General features: G+C 40.5%; 1 protein-coding gene and 1 pseudogene across 1 annotated transcript; one reads left to right on the plus strand and one right to left on the minus strand.

Annotated features, from left to right (window-relative positions):
• Positions 1-1552: 1552 nt before the first annotated feature.
• On the plus strand, positions 1553-6263 carry LOC114260165 (crocetin glucosyltransferase, chloroplastic-like; annotated as a pseudogene).
• Positions 6264-21196: 14933 nt separating this feature from the next.
• LOC145795836 (uncharacterized) lies at positions 21197-22733 on the minus strand. Its single transcript, XM_082880759.1, has 3 exons — positions 22581-22733; positions 21814-21913; positions 21197-21702 (listed from the first exon to the last, which is right to left on the minus strand). The coding sequence occupies exons 1-3, from the start codon at positions 22731-22733 to the stop codon at positions 21197-21199; spliced, it is 759 nt and encodes a 252-aa protein (XP_082736885.1).
• Between the last annotated feature and the right edge of the window lie 765 nt (positions 22734-23498).

Here is a 23498-nt window from a genome sequence, read left to right on the forward strand (position 1 = left end):
GAACAAAATAAGAATGAGAATCCAATAAAGGTTTTCAGGGATGGTGAATCCAAATGGTCGATGAGACTTTAGGTTAATACCCAACACTTCCAACACAAATAAGATAAACACAATTAAAAGAAAACAAGGTGGGTTACCTACCCGGGCATCACAACAACTAACAAATTATTAATAAAAAGATTAAAATTATATAAATTAAAATTTTAATAAAATTTAATATAATTATATCAAAACTATGAATTCATTAATTTTTTTCCCCCTTAAATCGGCAGTATAACTTTTTAAAATGACAGTCATAATATTTGGATCCTATTTGGGAACTCAAGTTGGGGCCGAAAATAATCAATAAAGAAAAAAAAAACTTAAAATAGACGATAAAGAAGTGTTTGGAAATATGTTTTTTCAAGTAAATTTTTTAACATTTTGTAAAATGACGTACAAAAAAAATAAAGATACAATGATGTGATTGAATATTTTAATTTATTTACTATTGTATCTCTAACTCAACTTGCTAAATAGGGTATAAGACAAAATATCATATGTTACATATCAATTAATCATTTTTTTTTACAACTATCTATTTAACCATAAATTTTTTTTTTATAAATTATCTCAAATATATATTTTTTTTTCATCTCATAAAATAACTAAAAAACCAATTTCAATAGTCAAGTTTGTAGTTGTTCAAAAATAATAATAATAATAATAATAATAATAATAATAATAAATGCCCAGTTTGCAGGCGTTGGTTTGTCCTCAAAAACATTTCAAGGTAGCAGGTAAGTGCACATGCACAACCCAATAAGACAATGTAGTCCAGAATTATAACAGTTTGATGGATTATAATCCCCTTTTATTTAATTCGTCCAAATAAACATGTCAAATTTGGACAATTTTGTTATCATTATCATTGTCTCTTTCTTCCATAAGTTTTGACGATTTGGAAGTTCCTGTCGGGCTCTCCCAACCCATTACTCCAAGAGCATAAAAATAAAAAGTTGGTGATACTAGATATATTAATTAGTATATTAATTAATATATCAATATTATTTATGATATTATTATTAATCTCAATCATTATATAAATCAGAAATATAAAAAATTTCTTAAATTATGTCACATTATCAATTGATATACTAATTAATACATTAATTAGTACATATAGCATTATTCATAAAAAGAATAATTCATTTTATATATGGTATTTTTCTCTTTTTTTTTTTATCAAAAAGATTTTTTTTTGATCAAAATATATATATATATATATATATATATTTATAATTATACTTTGAACAATACTAGAGATCATAAAAAAGATATCATGAAATGTACCATGAAATTTTTTTATCTTTTAATGTGATATTTTATTATGTGTATAATCTAAAAGTTGAGAATTCCCCGCGATTATTTCCATAATATTTTTTTTTATGATACTTTACACAGGCCTAACCTATCCATTCAATTCACGGTAATCGCGTATGAACAACAGTGTTTTTGCATAGAGTAGAAAAACAAACACAACCCCAAACCACCTCACACGGCGCCACCAAATATGGTACACCGCCACATCCTCCTCCTGTCGTTTCCGTCGCAGGGGCACATTAACCTTTCTGTCCAGTTTGCCAAGCATCTCATTTCGATGGGCTTCTACGTCACCTTTGCCACTAGTCTCTCAGCCCAACGCCGCATGATCGCTGGAATACCGGAGGGCTTGAAATGTTAGCTTTTGATAAAACTCTCTTTAGAATGAACTATATTTTGTATTGAATTTTTATCACTTATTGATTCATCTATATTGCCCATAGGCTTACATCCTTTTATATAGAGAAGGTTATACATAAGTTCAATGAATAAGATCCATGAACCTAAACAACCTTGTAATTAATTAGATACATGAATATAATCTAGACAATGTACTTAATAAATATAAAATACATGAATATAAAAATACATGAATACAAAGAATGTATGAACTCAATGTATCCAATGCATGCAATGTATCCAATGTATCTAATGTAAATATGGCATTAATTTTAACACTCCCCTTTAATGCCATATTGTGTGACACCCAACATTTCTCTAAAAAATTCAAATTTGTCCCTTGGTAGAGCTTTGGTGAAGATGTCCGCAACTTGATCTTCAGTCTTGCAATACTTGATTTGAATCTCATCATCTTCCACAGCTTCTCTAATGAAATGATGTTTGGTACGAGAATGGTAGACGGGATTCTTTGCCATAGCAATAGCAGACTTATTATCATACATAATTGGAGTAGCTTCACCTTGCTTCTCACCAAAATCATCCAAAATTCTTCTTAGCCAAATTGCTTGTGTAGTTGCCAATGATGCTGAAATATATTCAGCTTCAGCAGATGATTGTGCCACAGTTTGTTGTTTCTTGGATAACCATGAAATTACACCCGATCCAAGAGAAAATGCATACCCAGAAGTGCTTCTCATATCATCAACACATCCGGCCCAATCACTATCACAAAATCCAATGTAGGACATCTATTCATCAAGTAAACTGCTGTATACACGGCCTCACCCCAAAAAGTTTTGGGTAGCCCCTTCTCATGTAGCATAGACTTGGACATCTCCTCTATGGTTCTATTCTTTCTTTCCGCCACACCATTTTGTTGTGGAGTGTACCCAACAGTCAATTGCCTTTCCATTCCAATATCTTCACAAAATTTCATAAACTCATTTGAGTTGTATTCTCCGCCTCTATCACTTCTCAATACTTTCATCAAACAACCACTTTGTCTTTCAATAAGATTTTGAAATTTCTTGAAGATAGAGAAAACTTCACTCTTTTGTCTCATAAAATACACCCAAGTCATTCTAGTAAAATCATCAACAAAGATAATAAAGTATTTGTTACCTCCATGAGTTGGTGTATCCATAGGTCCGCACACATCGGTATGGACAAGCTCCAATGGTGCTTTAGCTCTCCATGCTTTCTCCTTTGGAAATGACTTCCGGTGATGCTTTCCAAGTGTACAACCTTCACAAATATGTTGCACTTCATGAATGGTTGGCAACCCACAAACCATATTGTTTTGTTGTAGATGCTTCAAGCTTTGAAAATTCAAGTGCCCAAATCTTCTATGCCAAAGCCATGAATTATCAATCACATCCATCTTCAAAGCCGCATTTTTGCTATACCGAAAAATGAGAGGAAAACTTCTATTCTTCTCCATCTTGATTTGTGCTACAACTTGGCTTTTCCCCCCTTTGTCAAAAATTTTGCAAAAATCGTCTTCAAAGTGAACAAGATATCCACGCTCCATAAGTTGTCCAACACTTCGCAAATTTTGCTTTAAGTCTGGAACTAAGAGAACATCGAAAATGAATCTTGTACCCATCTTGGTTTCTATAGCAATAGTACCTTTTCCTTTTGTTTGGACTAAGGCACCATTCCCCATTTTTACTTGAGGACTGGAGGAAGCATCCAGTTTTACAAAAATGCTTTCATCTCCTGTCATGTGATTGCTACATCCGCTATCGAGAAACCATACATCCTTGGTTTGATCCGATGCCTTGTGACAAGCATAGAACATGTGCCCTTCACTTTCTTGCTCCTCAGAAAAATTAGCTTGTTGAGAGCTCTTGACTAGGCAATCCTTCTTGACATGCCCAAATTTGTTGCAATTGTAACATTTTGGCTTTCCTCGAAACCAACAATCTTTATCAACATGATTGCTTCGGTTGCAAATTCCACACTTTTGTTGAGTGGACTCTTCATTTTCCTTCCTTTGAAAATTAGACCTTCCTCTGAAAATTAGACCTTCCTCTTCCTCTTTCTCTTCCTTGGGAATTAGAGGTACTAACATTGAGCTTGGATTGAAAGGCACTTTCAATTGACTTTTCAGATTGCCTACTCAACCTTTGCTCAAATGCTTTAACTGAACCCATCAATTCTTCAATACTCAAATCAGCAAGATCTTTAGTTTCTTCAATGACAGCAACAATGGGATTGTATTTCTCCGGCAAACTTATCAAAATTTTCTCAACAACTCTTTGATTAGTAATATTATCCCCATAAATTTTCATTTGGTTTACAAGTTCCATAACCCTAGAAAAATAATCCTTCAACAATTCCATATCCTTCATCTTTAAATTTTCAAAATCTCTTTTCAATGACTGAAGTTTGATGGTTCTTACCTTCAAGTTGCCTCTATACTCTTTCTGAAGAATATCCCATGCCTCCTTCGCTTTTGTTGCATTGATAATTCTTGGAAAGATTGCTTTTGAAACTCCTTGTTGAATAAAAGAGAGAGCCTTTGAATCCTTCTTCCTTTGCTCTTTTAATTGGTTCTTTTGGGGATTTGTCAAAGCTTCTTCATCTTCAGGTTCCTCGAACCCATTCTCAACAAGATCCCAAAGCTCCGTATAGACAAAAATAGTTCTCATTTTTACATACCAAAAATCAAAATTTTCGCCATTAAAGATAGGAGTGGATACATTTTGGCTGATGGGATTCGCCATGGACGTCGGTTTGTTCTTCTTCGGGGCTTGTTTTCCCGTATCCGATCTCTACACCCAGCTTGCTCTTGACCCAACCAAAGCTCTGATACCACTTATGTTAGCTTTTGATAAAACTCTCTTTAGAATGAACTATATTTTGTATTGAATTTTTATCACTTATTGATTCATCTATATTGCCCATAGGCTTACATCCTTTTATATAGAGAAGGTTATACATAAGTTCAATGAATAAGATCCATGAACCTAAACAACCTTGTAATTAATTAGGTACATGAATATAATCTAGACAATGTACTTAATAAATATAAAATACATGAATATAAAAATACATGAATACAAAGAATGTATGAACTCAATGTATCCAATGCATGCAATGTATCCAATGTATCTAATGTAAATATGGCATTAATTTTAACATGAAATTCATCGCCTTTTCGGATGGCTACGATGATGGGTATAAATCCGGGGACAATCTCCAACACTACATTTCTGAGTTGAGAAGTAACAGCTCATGAATGCTCAGAGATATCATCACCACCAGCGCTGACGAAGGCCGCCCTGTCACGTGCTTGGTCTACAACCCCGTCTTTCCTTCGGCGGCTGTGGTGGTGCGTGATTTCACGTCCCATCAATGCTCCTTTGGATTCAATCGACTGCTGTTTTAGATATCTACTACTATTACTTCAATGGCCACGGAGAGGACATCGTGAAAAATCGCAATGACTCCTCCTGGTCCATTGAATTACTGGATTGCCACGGCTACAAAGCCGTGACCTTCCCTCTTCGATACTTCCTTTAACCAATAGTGCTTTTGCGCTACCAACATTAAAAGAACTTGTAGACACACTCGATGAAGAAACCAACCCTAAAGTACTTGTGAACACATGCGATGCATTAGAACTTGAGAGCTTGAAAGCTATTCAAAAGTATAATTTGATTGGAATTGGACCGTTGATTCCATCGGTTTTCTTAGATGGAAGAGACCCATCGGATACTTCATTCATGGGCGACCTTTTTAAAAAATCAAGAGACTATATTGAATGGTTGAACTCAAAACCCGAATCATCGGTGGTTTATGTATCTTTTGGGAGCATGGTGGTGCTGCAAAAGCAACAAAAGGAGGAAATTACACAAGGTTTGTTGGAAAGTCATCGGCCATTTTTGTGGGTAATCAGAGCAAAACATAGTCGCGAAGAAGAAGAAGAAGAAGACGAAGACACACTAAGTTGCATGAAAGAACTTAAGCAACAAGGGATGATAGTGTCGTGGTGTTCTCAACTAAAGGTTCTTTCGCACCCATGTTTGGGGTGTTTCGTGACGCATTGTGGGTGGAATTCTATTTTGGAGAGCTTGGCTTCTGGGGTTCCGATGGTGGCGTTTCCTGATTGGTCAGATCAAACGATGAATGCGAAGATGGTGACAGGGGTGTGGAAGACGGGTGAGAGTGAAGGCAAATGAAGAAGGGATAATAGAGAGTGAAGAGTTTAAGGGGTGTATAAAGGAGGTGATGGGGGGTGAGGAGAGAGGAGAAAAAATGAGGAGAAATGCAAAGAAATGGAAGGAGTTGACAAGGGAAGCTGTGAAGGAAGGTGGATCTTCTGATTTGAATCTCAAGGCTTTTGTGGAGAACATTGGAGGAGGAAACTACTCTTCTAGAGTGTAAATTTATTACTAGTCCCTTCTTTTCTTTTTCTTTTTTCAGTTTTCTTTCTATTTTCTTTTGGTTAAGATAGAGAGTGTCATTTTTTTATTTTTTATATTTATTTATTTTGTTCATCGAAATGTTTTGTCTAATATGATTTTTCATTGTAACAAAGAAACTAAAGAAATAATGATATAAAAACAAAAATAAAAAAATTATGCATAGTATGATTGATTTGTATATGTTTCTGTCACTCGTCAAATGATTTATTATTTTATAAAAAATAATGTTATAAAAATTGAAATTTGCATAAAAAAATTAATACAAAATGATGTGTGAGTTCTTGATTTTATCATTTTGAGTAATAGAACAATCAAAAGGTCTAAATTTAAAAAAATGTACTAAAAATTCTAGAACAACACACACACACACACACACACACACACACACATATATATATATATATATTCATAAATACTATTGCTACATAATTCTGATTAAATTTTCCATATAAAATTCTTATTTGCAAATCAATTTTCAATTTACAAAGAAAAAGTGTTGGATCAATTCATATAATCCTTTGAAAAAAAGAAAAGAAAAGAAAAGAAAAAGAATACAATCAAAAGCAATGTGTCATGGGCCGACTCCTTTAGAGGCGCAACGGATCAATTTTTTGCCCGTGTGGCGCTCAAACTCCACCAAGTTTAAGCCCGCCATAGCTCGTTGACAAATCGAGGGTTGATGGTCTCACCGGGTTGAGGGTCAATCACTTGCCCATGGCGTAATCGTCGTGCCAACACATGTGTTAGATTCCGCCTAAGGCCATTGCGCACCTTAGCGTTGCACCAACATGTAGCATGAGTAAGGCAACGTCTCAATCCGTAGCTTGCTTGTAACATAATGTAGTCCCTCAATGGACTTAGTCAATGCATAGCTTGATGCCTTCATTCGATAGCCCACATATGTGGTGTCGCCTTCCAACCGCTTAGCTTAAGCCACGGGATCCCCTCGTGCAAGGTTGAACCCAAACCAAGCACTTGAGTTGGCACACGAGGCCTTTAGTGGTGCCTCAATAGCCCATCCGGTCCAAAATGAGTCCCAAAGATGCCATATTCTGTGGCATAATGGAAGCAACGTGGTGAACCTCCCCCTCGGGAGGCACGCGTAGTGCTTACATTATTGCACCGTCCACAGGGCTTCCAAACCCACATGGAGACTCTAGACACCCTTTAAGATGCCTAAAGCCCGCCCTTGAGTTGTCCTAAGGTTTCTCACTTGAAGCCCAATTTGGGCGAGGAGGTAAGTAGGTAGCATACATTGCCCCCTTATATATGCTTGTTAAGCAATTAGCCCTCTGGCAGGAGGAAACATCAATATGTCTAAGGAGTCATAATGATTTTTGATAAATTCCACAAGTTGAGAAAAATCATGAAACTTGGTCAGGAAAACACTTCCCCCAAGACCTCTTTCCAGTAAAAATTTGAACTTGAAACTCCTTCATTTGGATGCCCAAACAACACACAAAAAATTTCCACTATTGACTAGTGTTGCTGGCTGTTGCTGCTAATGGCCCACATGCCTTGGGCTGCTTGGGGCCAATGTTAAGCCACGTTGAGGCACTTCCAATGGCCACTCTTGAGCACTCAAATGGCCACACCACCGTGAGCGAAACGTAACGGAGTTAGCCTTGAAAGGCAACCCCTGACACTTTCTTCCACTCCAACCATCAACGTCCTCGTTAATGTAGTACAAAGCTGATACTGCAGTGCGTGTATCGGCTCCTCTGATGAGTCCAACACCTCTGTGTTGATGGCCTACTTTCAACGTCCAACTCTTTTAGCCAAGCTCCTCTCATTGCTCTCTACTCGAATCCAGCTGAGATGCATGCCGTTTGTTGCACTCTCTGTTGGAAATTTTTCTCAAATGCCCTCTCTAAAAATAGCCTTTGCCAAAGCTCCTCTGAGCGTCTCTAAACTCTATCCTTTGCCAATATTCTTGAAATGCCAAATTCTCTTCTCGAATGGCCTCTTTGCCAATACTCCTCTGAGCTGACTCCTCTAGACGATGTTCCTCTAATGATCCCTCATGCTCCTCTGAGCTAACTCACAGTGGGTCATCGTATTGCGACTTCCTCCTCCACTCGAGTTGTTGATGCCCTCGTCAACTCAATGCAAATCAACAGTTGCTCCTCAAAATGATTAAACAATGCTCTCTGGAAAGCACAAAGCCCTGGCTGAAATCTTCAATAAACTTAGGTGTCTCTGTACTGTACCCTCTGGCGAAATGAAAGCCCTTTGGCTGCTGTTCATTAGCAAGCCTATGTCTCTGAAGCCTTCTGGCTGATGCCCTCTGGAAAACTCAAACTTTAAAACACTTTAGCTGAAGCTCTCTGGCAAATTGTGGCCCTCTGTCTAATGCATTCTCTGCAAACTCAAATTTTCTCATGCTCTCTAGCAAAATGAAGCCCTCTGGCTTAACTCAAGCTCGTGCCCTCTGGCAATGGGTAGCCTTCTAGCTGGATATGTGCTTATAACCCAAAACTCCAATGCTCTTGTAGAAGTGTAGCCCTTAGGTTGAATTGAAGCCCATCGGCTTCGCTCAACTTGCTCTTTTTAACAAAGTGTAGCCCACCGGCTGAATATGCTTTTATAACTCAAAACTCTAATGTTGCTTTTAGAAATGTAGCCCTCTAGCTAAAATGAAGCCCACTGGCTTTGTTCAACTCGTGCCCTTTGGCAAAGTATAGCCTACTTGTCGAATCTCATGCTCGTGCCCTCAGGCAAGCCCCCTGCCTCAACTTATATCTTTTGGCTAGAATTTAACTCATGCTGCCCAGTACCGCGGCCATTGCCTTCACTCGAGTCAACTATCTCATCAAGCTCAAAGATTTCGCCTTTCAAAGGCTCATCGCTCCTACCACCCACAAAGCTAGCCATTTCAACAATGATACTGAAAACAGTGCGCTGATCCTGGCACCAAATTATGTCTTGACTTTACAATCCCACTACACGGTTGTCCTCCAACAACGGTGATTTCATCCATCACCATGTTCCCTAGCAAGCATGTACACTCGGTGCCTCTGCATACGAGAGTCAAGATCTCAAATTTTGTCTTGAAAATTTTCTGAACAAACCCTCTAAGAGGCAATAACCATGCGTCTAAAGATGCAAAGACAAGCACAAGTTGCAAATGCCACCATGAACGGTCGAAACATAGGCCCCCTAAAGCGAACCAGTGATAATGCCATAGCACGTGCACAGCTACCAACGAAAATCCGTCTCTAAGGCTTAATAGAGGAAGATCACATGCCCATAATCTGATACAAGCATTCCACAAGTCCAAACTGTAGTAGAGATCCCCATGTAGCCAACAAAGTAACACAATCATGCCAACCCTGCTAGTTAGGAAGTAACCCGTCCACAAATGTAGCATACTTGTTCCACAGCGTGCCCACAGTGTAGAAATGCTCACTAAGTCCACAAAGTGAGAGGGAGACAACACGTTAGCAAGGAAACACTAGATGCCACAATGCTGCTCAATTCACACCCTCAAGAATGGTTGTTGCGTTCAAGGCATCGCTGAAAAATAGCACAATAGGCACGGATACCCCAAGACATCACCAATCAACTCCTGCGGTTCAAACATGACAAGAAAACCAACGGTGGTCTTTTTTAGAGTCTAGGATGTCATACACGTCCCCCAGGATGAGTTCCATGCATATCTCCTTCAAACAGCGGCATCGGGGTCCACGAAAAAATACTATCACAAGATAGCTGCATGTCGCACTAGATCGAACTCACTCCAAATGAGTGATCTGGCTCTGATACCAACTGTCATGGGCTGACTCCTTTAGAGGCGTAATGGATCAATTTTTTACCCATATAGTGCTCAAACTCCACCAAGTTTAAGCCCACCATAGCTCGTTGACAAATCGAGGGTTGATGGTCTCACCCGTTTGAACATTAGGGCCCAATGCTTTGTCAAGCAAAACAACTTCACAAGGAAGCTTCATCTTCACCCAGATGCCACAAGTAGGCCTAACGCCTCAAGTGCACCAAGCACGACATAAGTCTCTTCATAGAGCCAAGCTTACCTCAAGCAAGGTGCTCGCCCAACTTAGGTTTATGTCACCAAGGTGCCTAGCCACACAACAATGTGTTAGCGAAGGCCCTCGACTTAGCCGGCAAACCAACATTGCATGTTGGGTCTTTAACAGCATCTCGAAGTGTCTTAGGGTCAAGCATGCCTTAATTGATGCATATCGGATGGCGAAATGGTCATGCAAAGCCCACAAGCCAGCGTGGGTCAATCACTTGCCCACAGCGTAATCCTCGTGCCAACATGTGTGTTAGATTCCGCCTAAGGCCATTGCACACCTTAGCGTTGCACCAACGTGTAGCATGAGTAAGGCAACGTCTCAATCTGTAGCTTTCTTGTAGCATAATGTAGTCCCTCAATGGACTTAGTCAATGCATAACTTGATGGCTTCATTCGATAGCCCACATATGCGGTGTCGCCTTTTAACCGCTTAGCTTAAGCCACGGGATCCCCTCGTGCAAGGTTGAACCCAAACCAAGCACTTGAGTTGGCACACGAGGCCTTTAGTGGTGTCTCGATAGCCCATTCGGTCCAAAACGAGTCCCAAAGATGCCATATTGTGTGGCATAATGGAAGCAACGTGGTGAACCTCCCCCTCGGGTGGCACGCGCAGTGCCTACATTATTGTACCGTCCACGGGGCTCCCAAACCCACATGGAGACTCCAGACACCCCTCTGGATGCCTAAATCCTGCCTTTGAGTTGCCCCAAGATTGCTCACTTGAAGCCCAGTTTGGACGAGGAGGTAGGTCGGTAGCACACCTTGCCCCTTTATATATGCTTGTTAAGCAATTAGCCCTCTGGCAGGAGGAAACATCAATATGTCCGAGGAGTCATAATGATTTTTCATAAATTCCACAAGTTGAGAAAAATCATGAAACTTGGTCGAGAAAACACTTCTTCCAAGACCTCTTTCCAGTAAAAATTTGAACTCGAAACTCCTTTATTTGGATGCCCAAACAACATACCAAAAAATTTGCACTATTGGCTAGTGTTGCTGTCTGCTGCTGCTGCTGGCCGTGTGCTGCTGCTGCTGCTGGTGGCTCGCATGCCTTAGGCTACTTGGGGCCAATGTTAAGCCATGTTGAGGCACTTCCAACAGCCACTCTTGAGTACTCAAATGGCCACACCACCGTGAGCGAAACGTCACGGAGTTAGCCTTGCAAGGCAACCCGTGACACTATGCCATGCTATGTCAATTTACTGACTATTTTGTCGGACAAATTTATAAGTCATGAATTACCCTAATTTCCTTTACTTGAATAAAACATTGGGGAAATTACTATTCAGGGCTAATTTTAAAAATTATTACTTATTTATCATAAAGTTTATATTTTTAATTATTGATATTTATATTGTTTGCCACTTTTTTATAATTATTTTTTATGAATACCACTTTCTAGTAATTTGCCCTAAAACATTTAGCAGACTACTAAAGTGTACTTGATAATAAAACATTGGAAAAATTACAAATCATTGAGGTCTTCTCAAAATAATTAGAAATTCATGAAAATTTTACGGCTTTAGTTATTAAAATTGATAAAGTATTCCACTAATTTATAATTATTTTGTAGATTCCATTGAATTGCAAAATCTTGCGAAGGATGGACACAAGCTTTTAACTTCAGGGGTGAACTTATACGTAACTAAAAGAAATTATTGTTTGTGTAATTTGGTTTAAAATGTGCACTTTATTGTTCGAATAAATTTGAGAACCCAAAATAAATTTGAGAATCCAGACTTATGAAGTTAGATTTTTTTGGGCAGTGGTTATTGTGTGGTGGAGATTAAATTTATATAGTGTAAGATTCATTTGTTGAGTAAATCTGAACTACAATATAATAACTTTTGGATAATTTCTGGATTGATAAGTCTGAGTTCGTAATATTACTGTTATTGTCATCATTGAAGTAGGTAAAAGTTAAAAGAAGATGAATCAATCTATCGATAAAAGAATAAATTATTAACTTTCTTGTTTTCACAAACACTTTGACAAGACTAGGGGTCGTTTGGTTTTCATGTTGGGCTATAAAATCATAAAAGGACAAAAAAAGTCAAAAAATCACAAAAAAAAAACAAAAAAAAATGCACCATTCCAAAGCTAAAAAGCCAAAAAAGCCAAACAAAAATACCAAACGACTAAAAAAGTCACAGGCTAAAAAAGTCAAAAAAGTCAAAAAGCCAACTAAAAAAATCATTTCCAAACGAGCACTAAGTATAGTTAATTTTTGAAACTCGAAATATCTAATTTTGTAATTGAAATTTTGAATGCAAATTTAAATTTATTGTAAGCCTTTGCAAATAAACTAAACTTTGAAAAATCTATAATCATCCGTAACTTCTGAAGTATAAACTAAGAACAAAAACTCCATCATCTCCTCCTTGATTTGATTTTTTTTTATTTATTATTTATTCTTGTAATGAATATCATATGTAACTGTTAAATTATCAACTTAAAAATGATGCTCATTAGTAATGTGATCCTTTTGTTGATTTGCATGACCTCCATCAAATGTAAGATGTCAAGGTACAAGGAGAAGACGAAGAAGGAGGAGTCAAAAAAGAGAGAATTGAAATATAAAAATAAAATGAAGAAGAAGAATTAAAAGTAGAAGCTGTTAGCATGACCAGGCCATGTGGCTCCTCAGCTGATACTTCGGTGTCATCTTAGCCACGTACTGTTATTCACAAAATATGTTCCCACAACTGTCCTTTAGGTTCTATTACCTTAGCAACCTGAGATGATGGAACTTACATCATTTATCCACACAACACGTAGGCTAAAAATTCATTCTTCTCTTTGACCGAGATCATAACTCATTGACTTTATATAACCAGGACTCAGCTGTCCACTTTACCAAGGATCAAGAACCAAGAATCAAGATCTTTAAGCATCTTAACCGAGAGCGCTCCTTTAGCCGAGGTTATGGCCTCACGACTTTAAGAATTTCAAGAGTTCAAACTGTGCATGAATTGTCACACATAGTCTTTTCAACCGTTTCGTCCACGTGGCCTATTCTTATTGGTTCGTGCTTGACACATGCTATTAGGTCACGTTGATTATGTCCATGCCGCCTGACAGGCATGTCGTCCAAGGCATCTCATTATGGTTTTCCGCCTTTTCAGTTTTTGACAAAACACTTCCCTCCTCTCTTTGTCTTCTCACTTTTCATTTCACATTCCTTCTCTTTACTCAGACTTTCTCTCTCTAAAATTCCCAAACCTCAATTTCCAAGCCCTTCGAAGCTTTGCAACTACTCTGTTTACCTCCTCCGACGAGTTCCTCGTTGTTTGTTTCCAGTCACTACCGTCGTTTGACTCCGGCAATCTTCATCATGGCGTTCGTTTCCTCGGTTTCAATTGGTAAATCACTAATTTCTTTTAAATTTCAGTCTTATTGTTTCTTCAATATAATTTCCTCTTGAATTTTTCCGTATTTTCATCAGTATTCGTAGTTGTACTCTGTTTTTCTACTATATTCATGTTCTGAACATTATGAGTCACTTTTCGTTCTTGAATCTGTTTTGTGCTTTGGAGTTCGTCACTGTGCTCGATAGTATTGCTCATTGTTATTGCACATTTGCACACACCCACTTAATGTTCACAAATTTTGTTGTTCTGTATATGCAAATCTGGTTTCTTGTTCCTTGTTTCTCTTTTGTGATTCTGAATCACACTTCTTTATGTTTTCTTGGTGCATTTTCCAGATTCTTGCCTTCGATTCTTGTTTCTGTAGTCCTAGGCTTTGGGATTTGCTTTAGAACCCTGTTCTCTAGGAGAACTAAAACTAAAATCCTTCCCAGGCCATCAGAAACCCTTCCCTAGTTGTTTTGCCGAGATCTTCATTCCTTTACCAAGCTACTTACCACAAATCTGCTACCGAACCCACTTTAGCCGAGATAATTGGTATGCTTAAGTAAAGAGTAGACACCCCTACTAAGCTAGAATACTTTAGGCAAGAGTTCTCCATTCCAAACAACGTTCAACTACGGTTGGCTGGAAAAGAGGACTCTATCATGCCTAATAAGGACACCATGCCATTCCCTGCAGTAGCGTTTATTGAGTGTGGACTTCGGTTTCCTTTAGACATTCTTTTTCGAGAAGTCCTTCACTATTACAACCTTAACCCCATGCAACTAGCCATCAACTCATTTAGGGTTATCAATGGCATAATCGAACTGGCATGTTGAGAAAAAGCTAGGATTACTCTAGCCGACATCCAATTTTGTTATACTATGTGTGGCCTTAAGTCAGCTAGTGGCTACACCTACTATCTCAAGGCCAGATCCACCACCTCCAAACTCATAGCCAACCTCCCTGGTGTAGACACCCCATTTTTGACCGTCCTCAAGACTTGGACGTCACCGTTTGAACACTCGGTGATTATCCATGTTTGTGTTTGTTTGGAGTTCCCGGAGGTCTCGGCTCGCGCGCCTTGCCTCAGGATCCCCGAACTCAACCGTTTAGTGTCTGGTTTTGCACCAAACACTTGCATCTTGCCTTTGAGAGGCAGGGTGAGGCTTGTAGACCATCCCCACCCACCACCGGCAGTGGCTAGAGGCCACCGGCTGGTGTTTAGTGCCACCGACAATGTAGTTTGCCGGCCGGCACTATTTGTTGCCGGTCAGCACTATTTTGTGCCGGTCGGCACTCTTTTTGGCCAAGATGGCATTTTTGGCCGGCCGATTACTGTGCAGTTGCTTTTTGAGATATTTTTAGGCAGCTGTATTGCAGTGACTTTCCCTCCATACACGTATATGGAGGGATGGCCCTCTAGTTTTGCTTAACTTGTAAGTTTTGCAAGTTTGGTGGGAGAGATAGATAGAGGCTCTCTCTTGGGGCTAAGGGGAGAGATTTTAGACATTTTAGAGAGGGAAAAACACAGAGAGAAGCTCTGGTTTTAGGGTTTGAGTTGCATACATATCCTATCTCTATATTTACTCTTGTGTGTGTTTTAGTCCATACTATTGCACACAAGCACCTAGTGTTTCACCTTCCTCTTGAAACTAGGGTTCTAAGGGCTTGTTCTTGAGTTTCTTGACTGGTTTGGAGCCAAAGGAGGCCATTGGAGCATCATTTGTGAAGGAGGCTTCAAGGGTGAGAATCTAGTCCCATTTTCCCCCTTTTTTGCATTGATTTTATACCCATCTTAGAGCTGTTTTTGTGCTTATTGTATAACATAAAAAAGTTCTGTTTTTAGACCCTCTTTGTTGTTTATTAAGAGTGTTTTGTTGTTTAAGGGTTGTTGACCACCCTTAGGCCTTAAAAGGCCTCATTTTGAGACATTTTGTGCTAGCTCCGGGATTTTGGTGTTGAGGTCTCTTCACCACTGAAATCTTGAGGGATTTCAGTGGTGAAGATGATGCTTTGAAGTCCCAAGAAGGAGAGGGCCACCCCCTCTCCTTGTTGTCCTTGAAAAGGGCATATTTTGGCCTCTTGAGAGAGCATTATGCTTGAGTGTGTGTTGAGCATGTTTGGTCTGTTTTTCATGCTTATATATCCATGATATAACATGATTTAAAGTTGGTTTTGGAACTCCATGCATGCTTAGCATAGTTGCCATGTAATGCCTTGTTTATGCCTTAACATGTCTTAGGTTGTTAGCCTTTGTTGGAGCATGTTTTAGGCTTAGTCTTGTGAAGATTATGTGCTTATTTTGCCATGTTTTAGGTCTGTCCATAAGTGTTTGGGTCGATTTTGGCATGCTTGATATAGCTCCTTTGTATTTGGGCTTATTGGCCTTGAGTATGTGCATGTGTAGCATGACATCCTTGCATTATTTTGATGATTTGGGATCATCCTACATGCCATTTCAGTCCCATTTCCATGCTTGTTTGATTGCCTTGCATGTCTCTTTAATGCCTCATAAGCTTGTGTAGCAATGCTCCATGTTTTGGTGCTTATTCATGCTTTTGTTTTGAGTCATTTGAATGCCATTTAAGTGATTCTTGAGGTTTGTTTTAGCATGATTTTAGAGCTCATGTTGCATGTTAATTGTTCATGATTCCCCCTTTCAAGTGTGCTTGAATGTTGTTTGATTTGTGCTTAAGTGTTGGTCCTTATGTGCATGTGTGTGTGCATGCCATTTAGCCCTCACTTTTTAGCACGTTGGCTACTGTTTTAGGCCTTATTAGAGCTGTCTAATTCATGTATAAGCCCATCTTGCCATCCATTTGCATTGCCACATGTATGCTTGCATAATTGCATAAGTTCATTGCCATGCCATGTTGCATTCTTAGCTTGTATGCCTAGGTTGCATTGCATCTTGCATGCATGCCTTGTTCCTTGAATTGGTGATAGGAATTGGGCCTAATTTGTTTGATTGGTTTGCATGCATTTGAAATCAAAATTGCATACTTGGTTCTTTGGGCCATCATGCATGGAAATGCGTGATTGGTGGTCCGAAAATCGAGGCACATGCCCCTTTGAGTCATTATCATGATAAGGGACATGGTTGGTGCATACATGCCTTGAATTGTGCTGCCATGCCTTGTTTTGCCCTCTGTTGCTGTGAGTTGCAGGTCCTGCAGACTTTCTTTGCCGACCGGCAGTGTAAGGTGCCGGCCGGCAATCTTTTCTCTGCCGACAGCTTCAATTTTGTGCCGATGGCCACATACCAGTGCCGGTGATGATCCCACTCAGCCGGTGGTGCTCCCCAGTGCCCAGGGATGTAACCCTGAGGTTTTGACAGCCTCCAGAGGAGTGAAGGAAGGAAAACAGAGGCAGCTTGTGCATGGTGGCGCGCTTCTCGAGGCGTTTTACTTTTTTTTTTTCTTAGTCTATTTAATTTGTTAATTAAATTAGGCAATTTGTAATATTAATTAGCTTGCGTAGTTAATTAATTTGTAATATTTATTCGGTCCCTCCGAGCAAGGGCAAATCTGTAATAAGTGTGCGTGAGTGTGTGTATGTCTTCCAACCTCACGTCTTTCTTCCCTTTTATTTACCTGCCTATGATGGTAGATTAGGGCATGTTTAAATTCAGCATACCTTATGCTATGCATGCGTGCATTCATGCATTTTGTATTACATGCATTAGGCTCGGTACATCACGCTAACTGCATTCGTACTTCAAATCAAAAAGTGAATATGTGATAATTGTGCATTTTCACATGACATGTTTATGATAGCCGAGCCTATTCTAGCAACATTTTGTATGCGATGCATTAGACACTCAACATGGACTTGGATCATGCATGTTTGCTAACGAATTCTTTATTTTGGCACGGAGTACGATGTAAGTATTTCCGCTTTAGCATATCGCATGAGTGTGAATGTTGCCATGACAGCATGCTTAACATGTGGCTAGATGCTTATGTGTTATAAACTGCTTGAATGCCTGTGGGTGAAGGTTGGATTGTTTGAGTTGGAAGAACTCATTGAAATCCGTGTTTTAGCCTACTTGCGAGTAGCAAATTCCAAAGCATTTTCAAAATGAACGGATATGCAATGTTTCTTTCCAAATTAGGCAATCTAGTCTTTACTTGTTTGCTGCGCACATAACGTAGTAATTCTAGGCTAATAATTGGTTTAAGAACACCTAAAGTTTTCAAAAACGGATATCACGGTTAGTAGAGGCCGGTCTTCGGACCGGGCGAAAGGGGGTGCTCATAGCTGACCTTCCCCGATCGTACCCAAGCTCCCGAGCCGAGACAACTCCGGTGATGACGGACATGTGGCCTTCGACACCGAGTCAGGGTTTCCTAAATTTCCCATTTTTTAAAAAAATATTTAGGTGGCGACTCTGTCTTTGGCAAAGCAGTCCATGTATGGCACTACTTTTTCAAAAATATGTTTCTCAAAACGATTTGCTAGATTTGGACTCTTTGGTTCAGATTAAGAACCGTGACACAAATCGAGAGTCCGAACTGTAGCGAGGTCCCCCTCGCGGGCTTGTTACACCTGGCTCCAACAAAGGTGCAGGAGATGACTACCTAATTGCCTTGGGCAATTGGAAATTTGCGCTTGAGGATGATTTTCATCTCTTTCCTCTGCGCTAATCGGTGTTTAGAGAGGATGAGGGTAAGAACTGAGTACAAATTGTAATTCTTTCATGTTGTTGCATCTACTTCTCATATCTTTTCTGAAGCTTGGTGTTTTTTTTTTTTTTTTTTTTTTTTTTTGCAGTTCTTCCTCAACCATCAAAGGACTTCCACCATACTTTCTCCTTGAGCCGAGATCTGAAAAAGCTCCTGGGCTTGCCAATTGAGAGGCACAAAGCCCCGCTGCTACTCAACTACATACCGACTTACAAGTCTGCTCTGCCCGACGTTCCCAAACGGAGCAGGACTCCTCCATTTGCCACAACTCCTCCAGCCACATCATCACTAAGGCCAGACCAGGCCTCCACATCCGATTCAACAGACCAACCATCCACCTCTACCCCCAACTCATTTTACCATCTCAGCTCCGACGCCGACGCCGATGCTGAGCTCCACCAAATACGTCCGCTTACGATCCTGCTAATCTCCTAATTGCCCTTCCTACATTCCACTTCGGCACTAGAGTTACTGTCGCTGCGACCGCTGATGAGATGGATCGCAGTAAAGTTGTTGTTAAAGACCTCCTAGTCAACTTGCCAGGAATGGTTACAGTTCAATCTTTTCCATCTCAATGCCAACCCAATCCAAAACTCAAACGAGTTAAAAGAGCCAAGGCAAAGGTCACAGTAACACAAATCCCCACTAACTCAGAGGACACAGTGCTGATCTTAAAATTGGCCGAGGTTGAGAAGAGGCAATTTGCCCTCGAGAAGAGGCCTACTGAGGTTGGGCCCCCCAACACTAGTCGGTTGAAGAAACCGAGGTCTCAAGGTGCAGTGGACCCAGATGTTTTCAAGGCCGACGAGTCTTGGGCCTAGACGATTATAGTTAGGGATCGACCGATGACAACTAGCGACAGTGCCATTGACAACATTAAGGATGGTGCCGCTCTCTCCATAACTGTGCTCCTACCGACAACCTGAACTGCATGGCCGAGATCAGTGAGTATGAGAACTTCGCGCTGATGATGCAGCACTCTGTCTTGATAAGTCTTCAACACTTGTATTTTTTCATTTTGGCTTTCTGTCTACACTTAAGCAATTTTTACTAACTTGTTTGTTTGTTTTTTTCTTAGCCATTCAGCATGCTCACTCTTATGCACTGAAAGCCGAGGCCTTTAAAAAAGAGTTGGTCCAAAAAACCCAAGAAGTTGATGGCTTCCTTGCCTCCTTCAATAGCGTCGAGGCCAAGATCAAGGCTCTGCTTGATCAGGCTAAGGTTGCAAAACTTGCACAAGACAAGGCCGAGAAGAGGGCTGAGGCGGCCGAAGCTATGGCCGAGGTGCTCAAGGCTGAGGCCAAGGAAGCCGAGGTTAATACTGCCAAAGCCAAGGTGGAGCTTCAGGAGGCCTTGGCAACCAAAGAGGCCGAGATCAAGGTGGTTGATGAGAAGGCATTCTCAGAAGGGCAAGTCGTCGTTCGCGATGCATACAAAGCCCAAGTCAACCAAGCATGCAACCAAGGTTATTACCTCGGCTAGACGGCAGTCCTCAACAAACTATCCATCCCAATGGATTCTCCTCTCCGAGATATCAACCAATTCAGCGTGCCTTTCCCTCCCTCTCTAAAAGACTCTGACGACGAAGCCGAAGAGAAGAAAGCCAAGGCTGAGGATGCTGATGAAGAGGTGGAGGTTGCCGCTAGAGTCAAGTCCCCTACTCTGAATGAGCAAGTCCTAGACTTGACTCAGGATGAAGAGGACGAGGCTTCCAAAACTGCCTCTCCCAAAACAACTTCCAAGGTCGAGGTCACTTTAGCCGAAAAGAGTCTAGATCAGACCCTCCTCGACATTGATGCCAAGATTGCGGCTGAGAAGAAGATAACACTGCCAACTGAGACCGAGGTTGAGTAGCTCGAGGTCAACGCCAAAGACTCCAGTGCTTAGGATTTTTTTCTTTTACTTTTGACCTTGTTTTGCTTTCTACTTGCTGTAATCTTTTGGTTTTTTGTTGGGCCGAAGTGCCGTCTTTGTTACTGAACAAGTTGTCTTTTTCTGAATGCATGCTTTACTTTTGGCCGATGTGCCCTTGTAAATGAACAAGTTTATCCTCTATGAATACCAATCTTCTCTGAAGTACAACTTTCTTGTATAATCACTTCGGGTTGGAACACCTTGGACATGTATCACCTTGGATCCATCTTATCTCGGGTGCATTTATTACTGCGATCTCAGCCAATTAGTACTTTATATAAATTCAACAACTGTTGTTTTCTTTACTTATACTTGTTGTCTCTTATGAAGACTTCACTCTTCCAACCCTCCCAAGCTTGACAACCTGGCTAGTTATCTAAGGTATGAATACCTCGGGTATCCCATTATCTGGTTACCTTTGCTGACCCCAACTTGTAAATTTTCCTAGAATTTTAACAAGTGTCAAAGCCCATTCCTGCTTCCTGTCTCCTAATGTGAACCTAAGTACCACTTATGTTCACATTAAGCATGCATCTCTATTTTTTGCCGCAGTCTGATTCAAACAAAACTTAGCCGAGTTTTCTTTAAACCTCGATGTCTCTGTTAATTTGACTAGACTAAACTTAGTCTAACTCTGCTGTTACGGCAAGTCTAAGTTACTTATCATGATTCATTCTGAAACATCGTCAACTTAGTTCAACTCTACCATATGGCAAGTGTTAATTGAACTCATCATATGGCAAGTCTACGTTACTCATCATGTTCCATTTTGAAACATCCCCAACTTAGTTCAACTCTACCATATGGCAAGTGTTAATTCAACTATGCCATATGGCAAGCCTAAGTTACTCGTCATGTTCATCGTGGGAACATCGTGATAAACTATTTAGTCTTATCGTATAAGTTTCTAAAAAATAATTATAAAAATAAAATCGAGCTAGCATTTTAGTAAAACTTCGGCTAATAAAATCATTACATAAATCTTAAAAAACAAAAATTAGTGGTAGAAAAACTTCAAATTACAAGTGTTCCAAGGTCATGGCAACTCCTTGCCATCATTGTCTTCCAGCCGATATGCCCCATTGCCAGCAACTGAGATGGTGCGATATGGTCCTTCCCAGTTGGGCCAAGCTTACCCTCATTGGGGTCTTTTTTATTACCGACAACCTTCCTTAGGATGAGGTCCCTAACTTTGAACTCGCTTGGGTTGACTTTCTTGTTGTAACCCCTAGCAAGCTGTTGCTGGTAAGCCCCCAACCGATTTGCTGCTCTTTTCTTTTTTTCTTTAAACAGATCCAGATCTTGGGCAAGGAATGCCTCGTTGGTTTCATTTTCTACTCCATGGGTTCTGATTCCAAGGATGTCGACCTCTAATGGGATGACTGCTTCAGTGCCATATGCCATAGCAAAAGGAGACTCCACAATTGATCTTCTCGGCGTAGTCCAATATGCCCACAGCACATTGGGCAATTCTTCCACCCACTTTCCTTTGGCTTCTTCCAGCCTCTTCTTGATCCTATCTAGGATGGTCTTGTTGGATGCTTATGCCTGACAATTACTCTGAGAGAAGCTAGGAGTAGAGTAATAGTTCTTAATCTTATACTTTGCACAGAAGCTTTTGATTAACTTACTGCTAAACTGTGTGCCATTATCTACTACTATGGCCCTCGGGATTCTGAATCTGGTGATGATGTTCTTCCAGATGAAGTTCTTCACATCAATAGCTCGAATCTTCACAAGGGGTTCAACCTCTACCCACTTTGTAAAGTAGTTTGTGGCTACTCGCAAGAACTTTCTCTATTCAGTTGCCTGTGACAGTTGCCCCACTAGATCAATGCCCCACTAGGCAAGTGGCCAGGGACTGGATACTGGATTCAGATCTGCTGCTTGCTGATGTGTCAAAGGTGCAAACCTTTGACACTTCTTGCACTTCCTGGCATAAGCTTTGGCATCCTTCTGCATGTATGGCCACCAGTATCCCTAGGATATGGCTCTGTGGGCAAGTGACCTGCCCCCTGCATGGCTTCCACAAACTTCTTTATGTATCTCATATAAAAAAGTCCTCTACAAGAGAGGGGTGCACACACCGCAACATAGGTCTAGTGAAGAATCTCCTATACAAGTGGCCTTCTATCGATAGACAAAACCTAGCCGATTTTAACCTGGTTTTGTGTGTCTCTTTTCGATCATTTGGAAGTCTACTCTATTTGAGAAACATAACTATGGCGTCCATCCAGCTGGGACCCATTTCCACGCACATTGCTTCGTACTCAGTTATCATAGGCTCTACACTTGGTCCTGTCAAATAATCGACCATGATTGTCCTTGGTTACCCTGACTTTATTGCACTAGCCAGGTTTGCCAAGGCATCGGCATGATTGTTATCATCTCGGCTAACCTGTTGTAGCCGACAATTCTCAAACAATGTTAGCAACCTGACAACTTCCTTGACATAGGCTATCATTTTTTCATCTCGGGCTGCATACTGGCCCGTTGCTTGATTCACAATAAGCTGGGAGTCACAGAAGACTACCACTTCATCGGCTTCCATGGTTGTTGCTAGTTTTAGTTCCATAATTAGCGTCTCATACTCTACTTTGTTATTTGAGGCCTTGAATCCCAAACGAATAGACTAATCTATCATTTGCCTGTCTGGCGATACTAACACTACTCCTACCCCCGCTCCCTCCCAGTTTGAGCTTCCTTCGATAAAGAGCCAAAAGGGGTCTCCGATGTAGATATCACAGGGCTTTGGTTTCTCTTCTTCCTCCTGTGCTACTGGTGTGGGGTTCTTTGGCTCCAGTTGGGTTTTCTCTTGTTCCCCTGGACATCCTAAGCTACGGCTCACCGGAGCCCGCTTTGGAATGGCACGAGGAGTGAACTCGGCCACAAAGTCGGTGAGAACCTGGCCCTTGATTTCTGTTCTAGGCTTGAATTCTAAGTCATATTGGCCCAGCACCACTGCCCATCTGGCTACTTTGCCTGCAAGATCTCCATGCTACAACATGGATTTCAGGACCACAATCTTGTGGGCTTGGAAGTAGTGATTTAACTTTTTGGAAGCCATAACTAGGGCTAATGTTAACTTCTCCAAGGGAAGGTACCTGGTTTCTGCACTTGCCAAGGTCTTGCTCATATAGTATATTGCCTTCTGTTTCCCCACCTCTTTACGGATTACCACTGTGCGGACAACGTGGTCAGATACAGCCAAGTACAAGACTAGTTCTTCTCCAGGTATTGGAGTTGAAAAAGCTGGAGCTGTTATCAGATACCTTTTTTAAGTCGGCTAAGGTGACTTTGCACTCTTCCGTCTACA

The sequence above is a fragment of the Camellia sinensis genome, chromosome 7 (assembly GCF_055761805.1).
Source record: "Camellia sinensis isolate YWXY chromosome 7, ASM5576180v1, whole genome shotgun sequence".
NCBI classification, from domain to species: domain Eukaryota; kingdom Viridiplantae; phylum Streptophyta; class Magnoliopsida; order Ericales; family Theaceae; genus Camellia; species Camellia sinensis.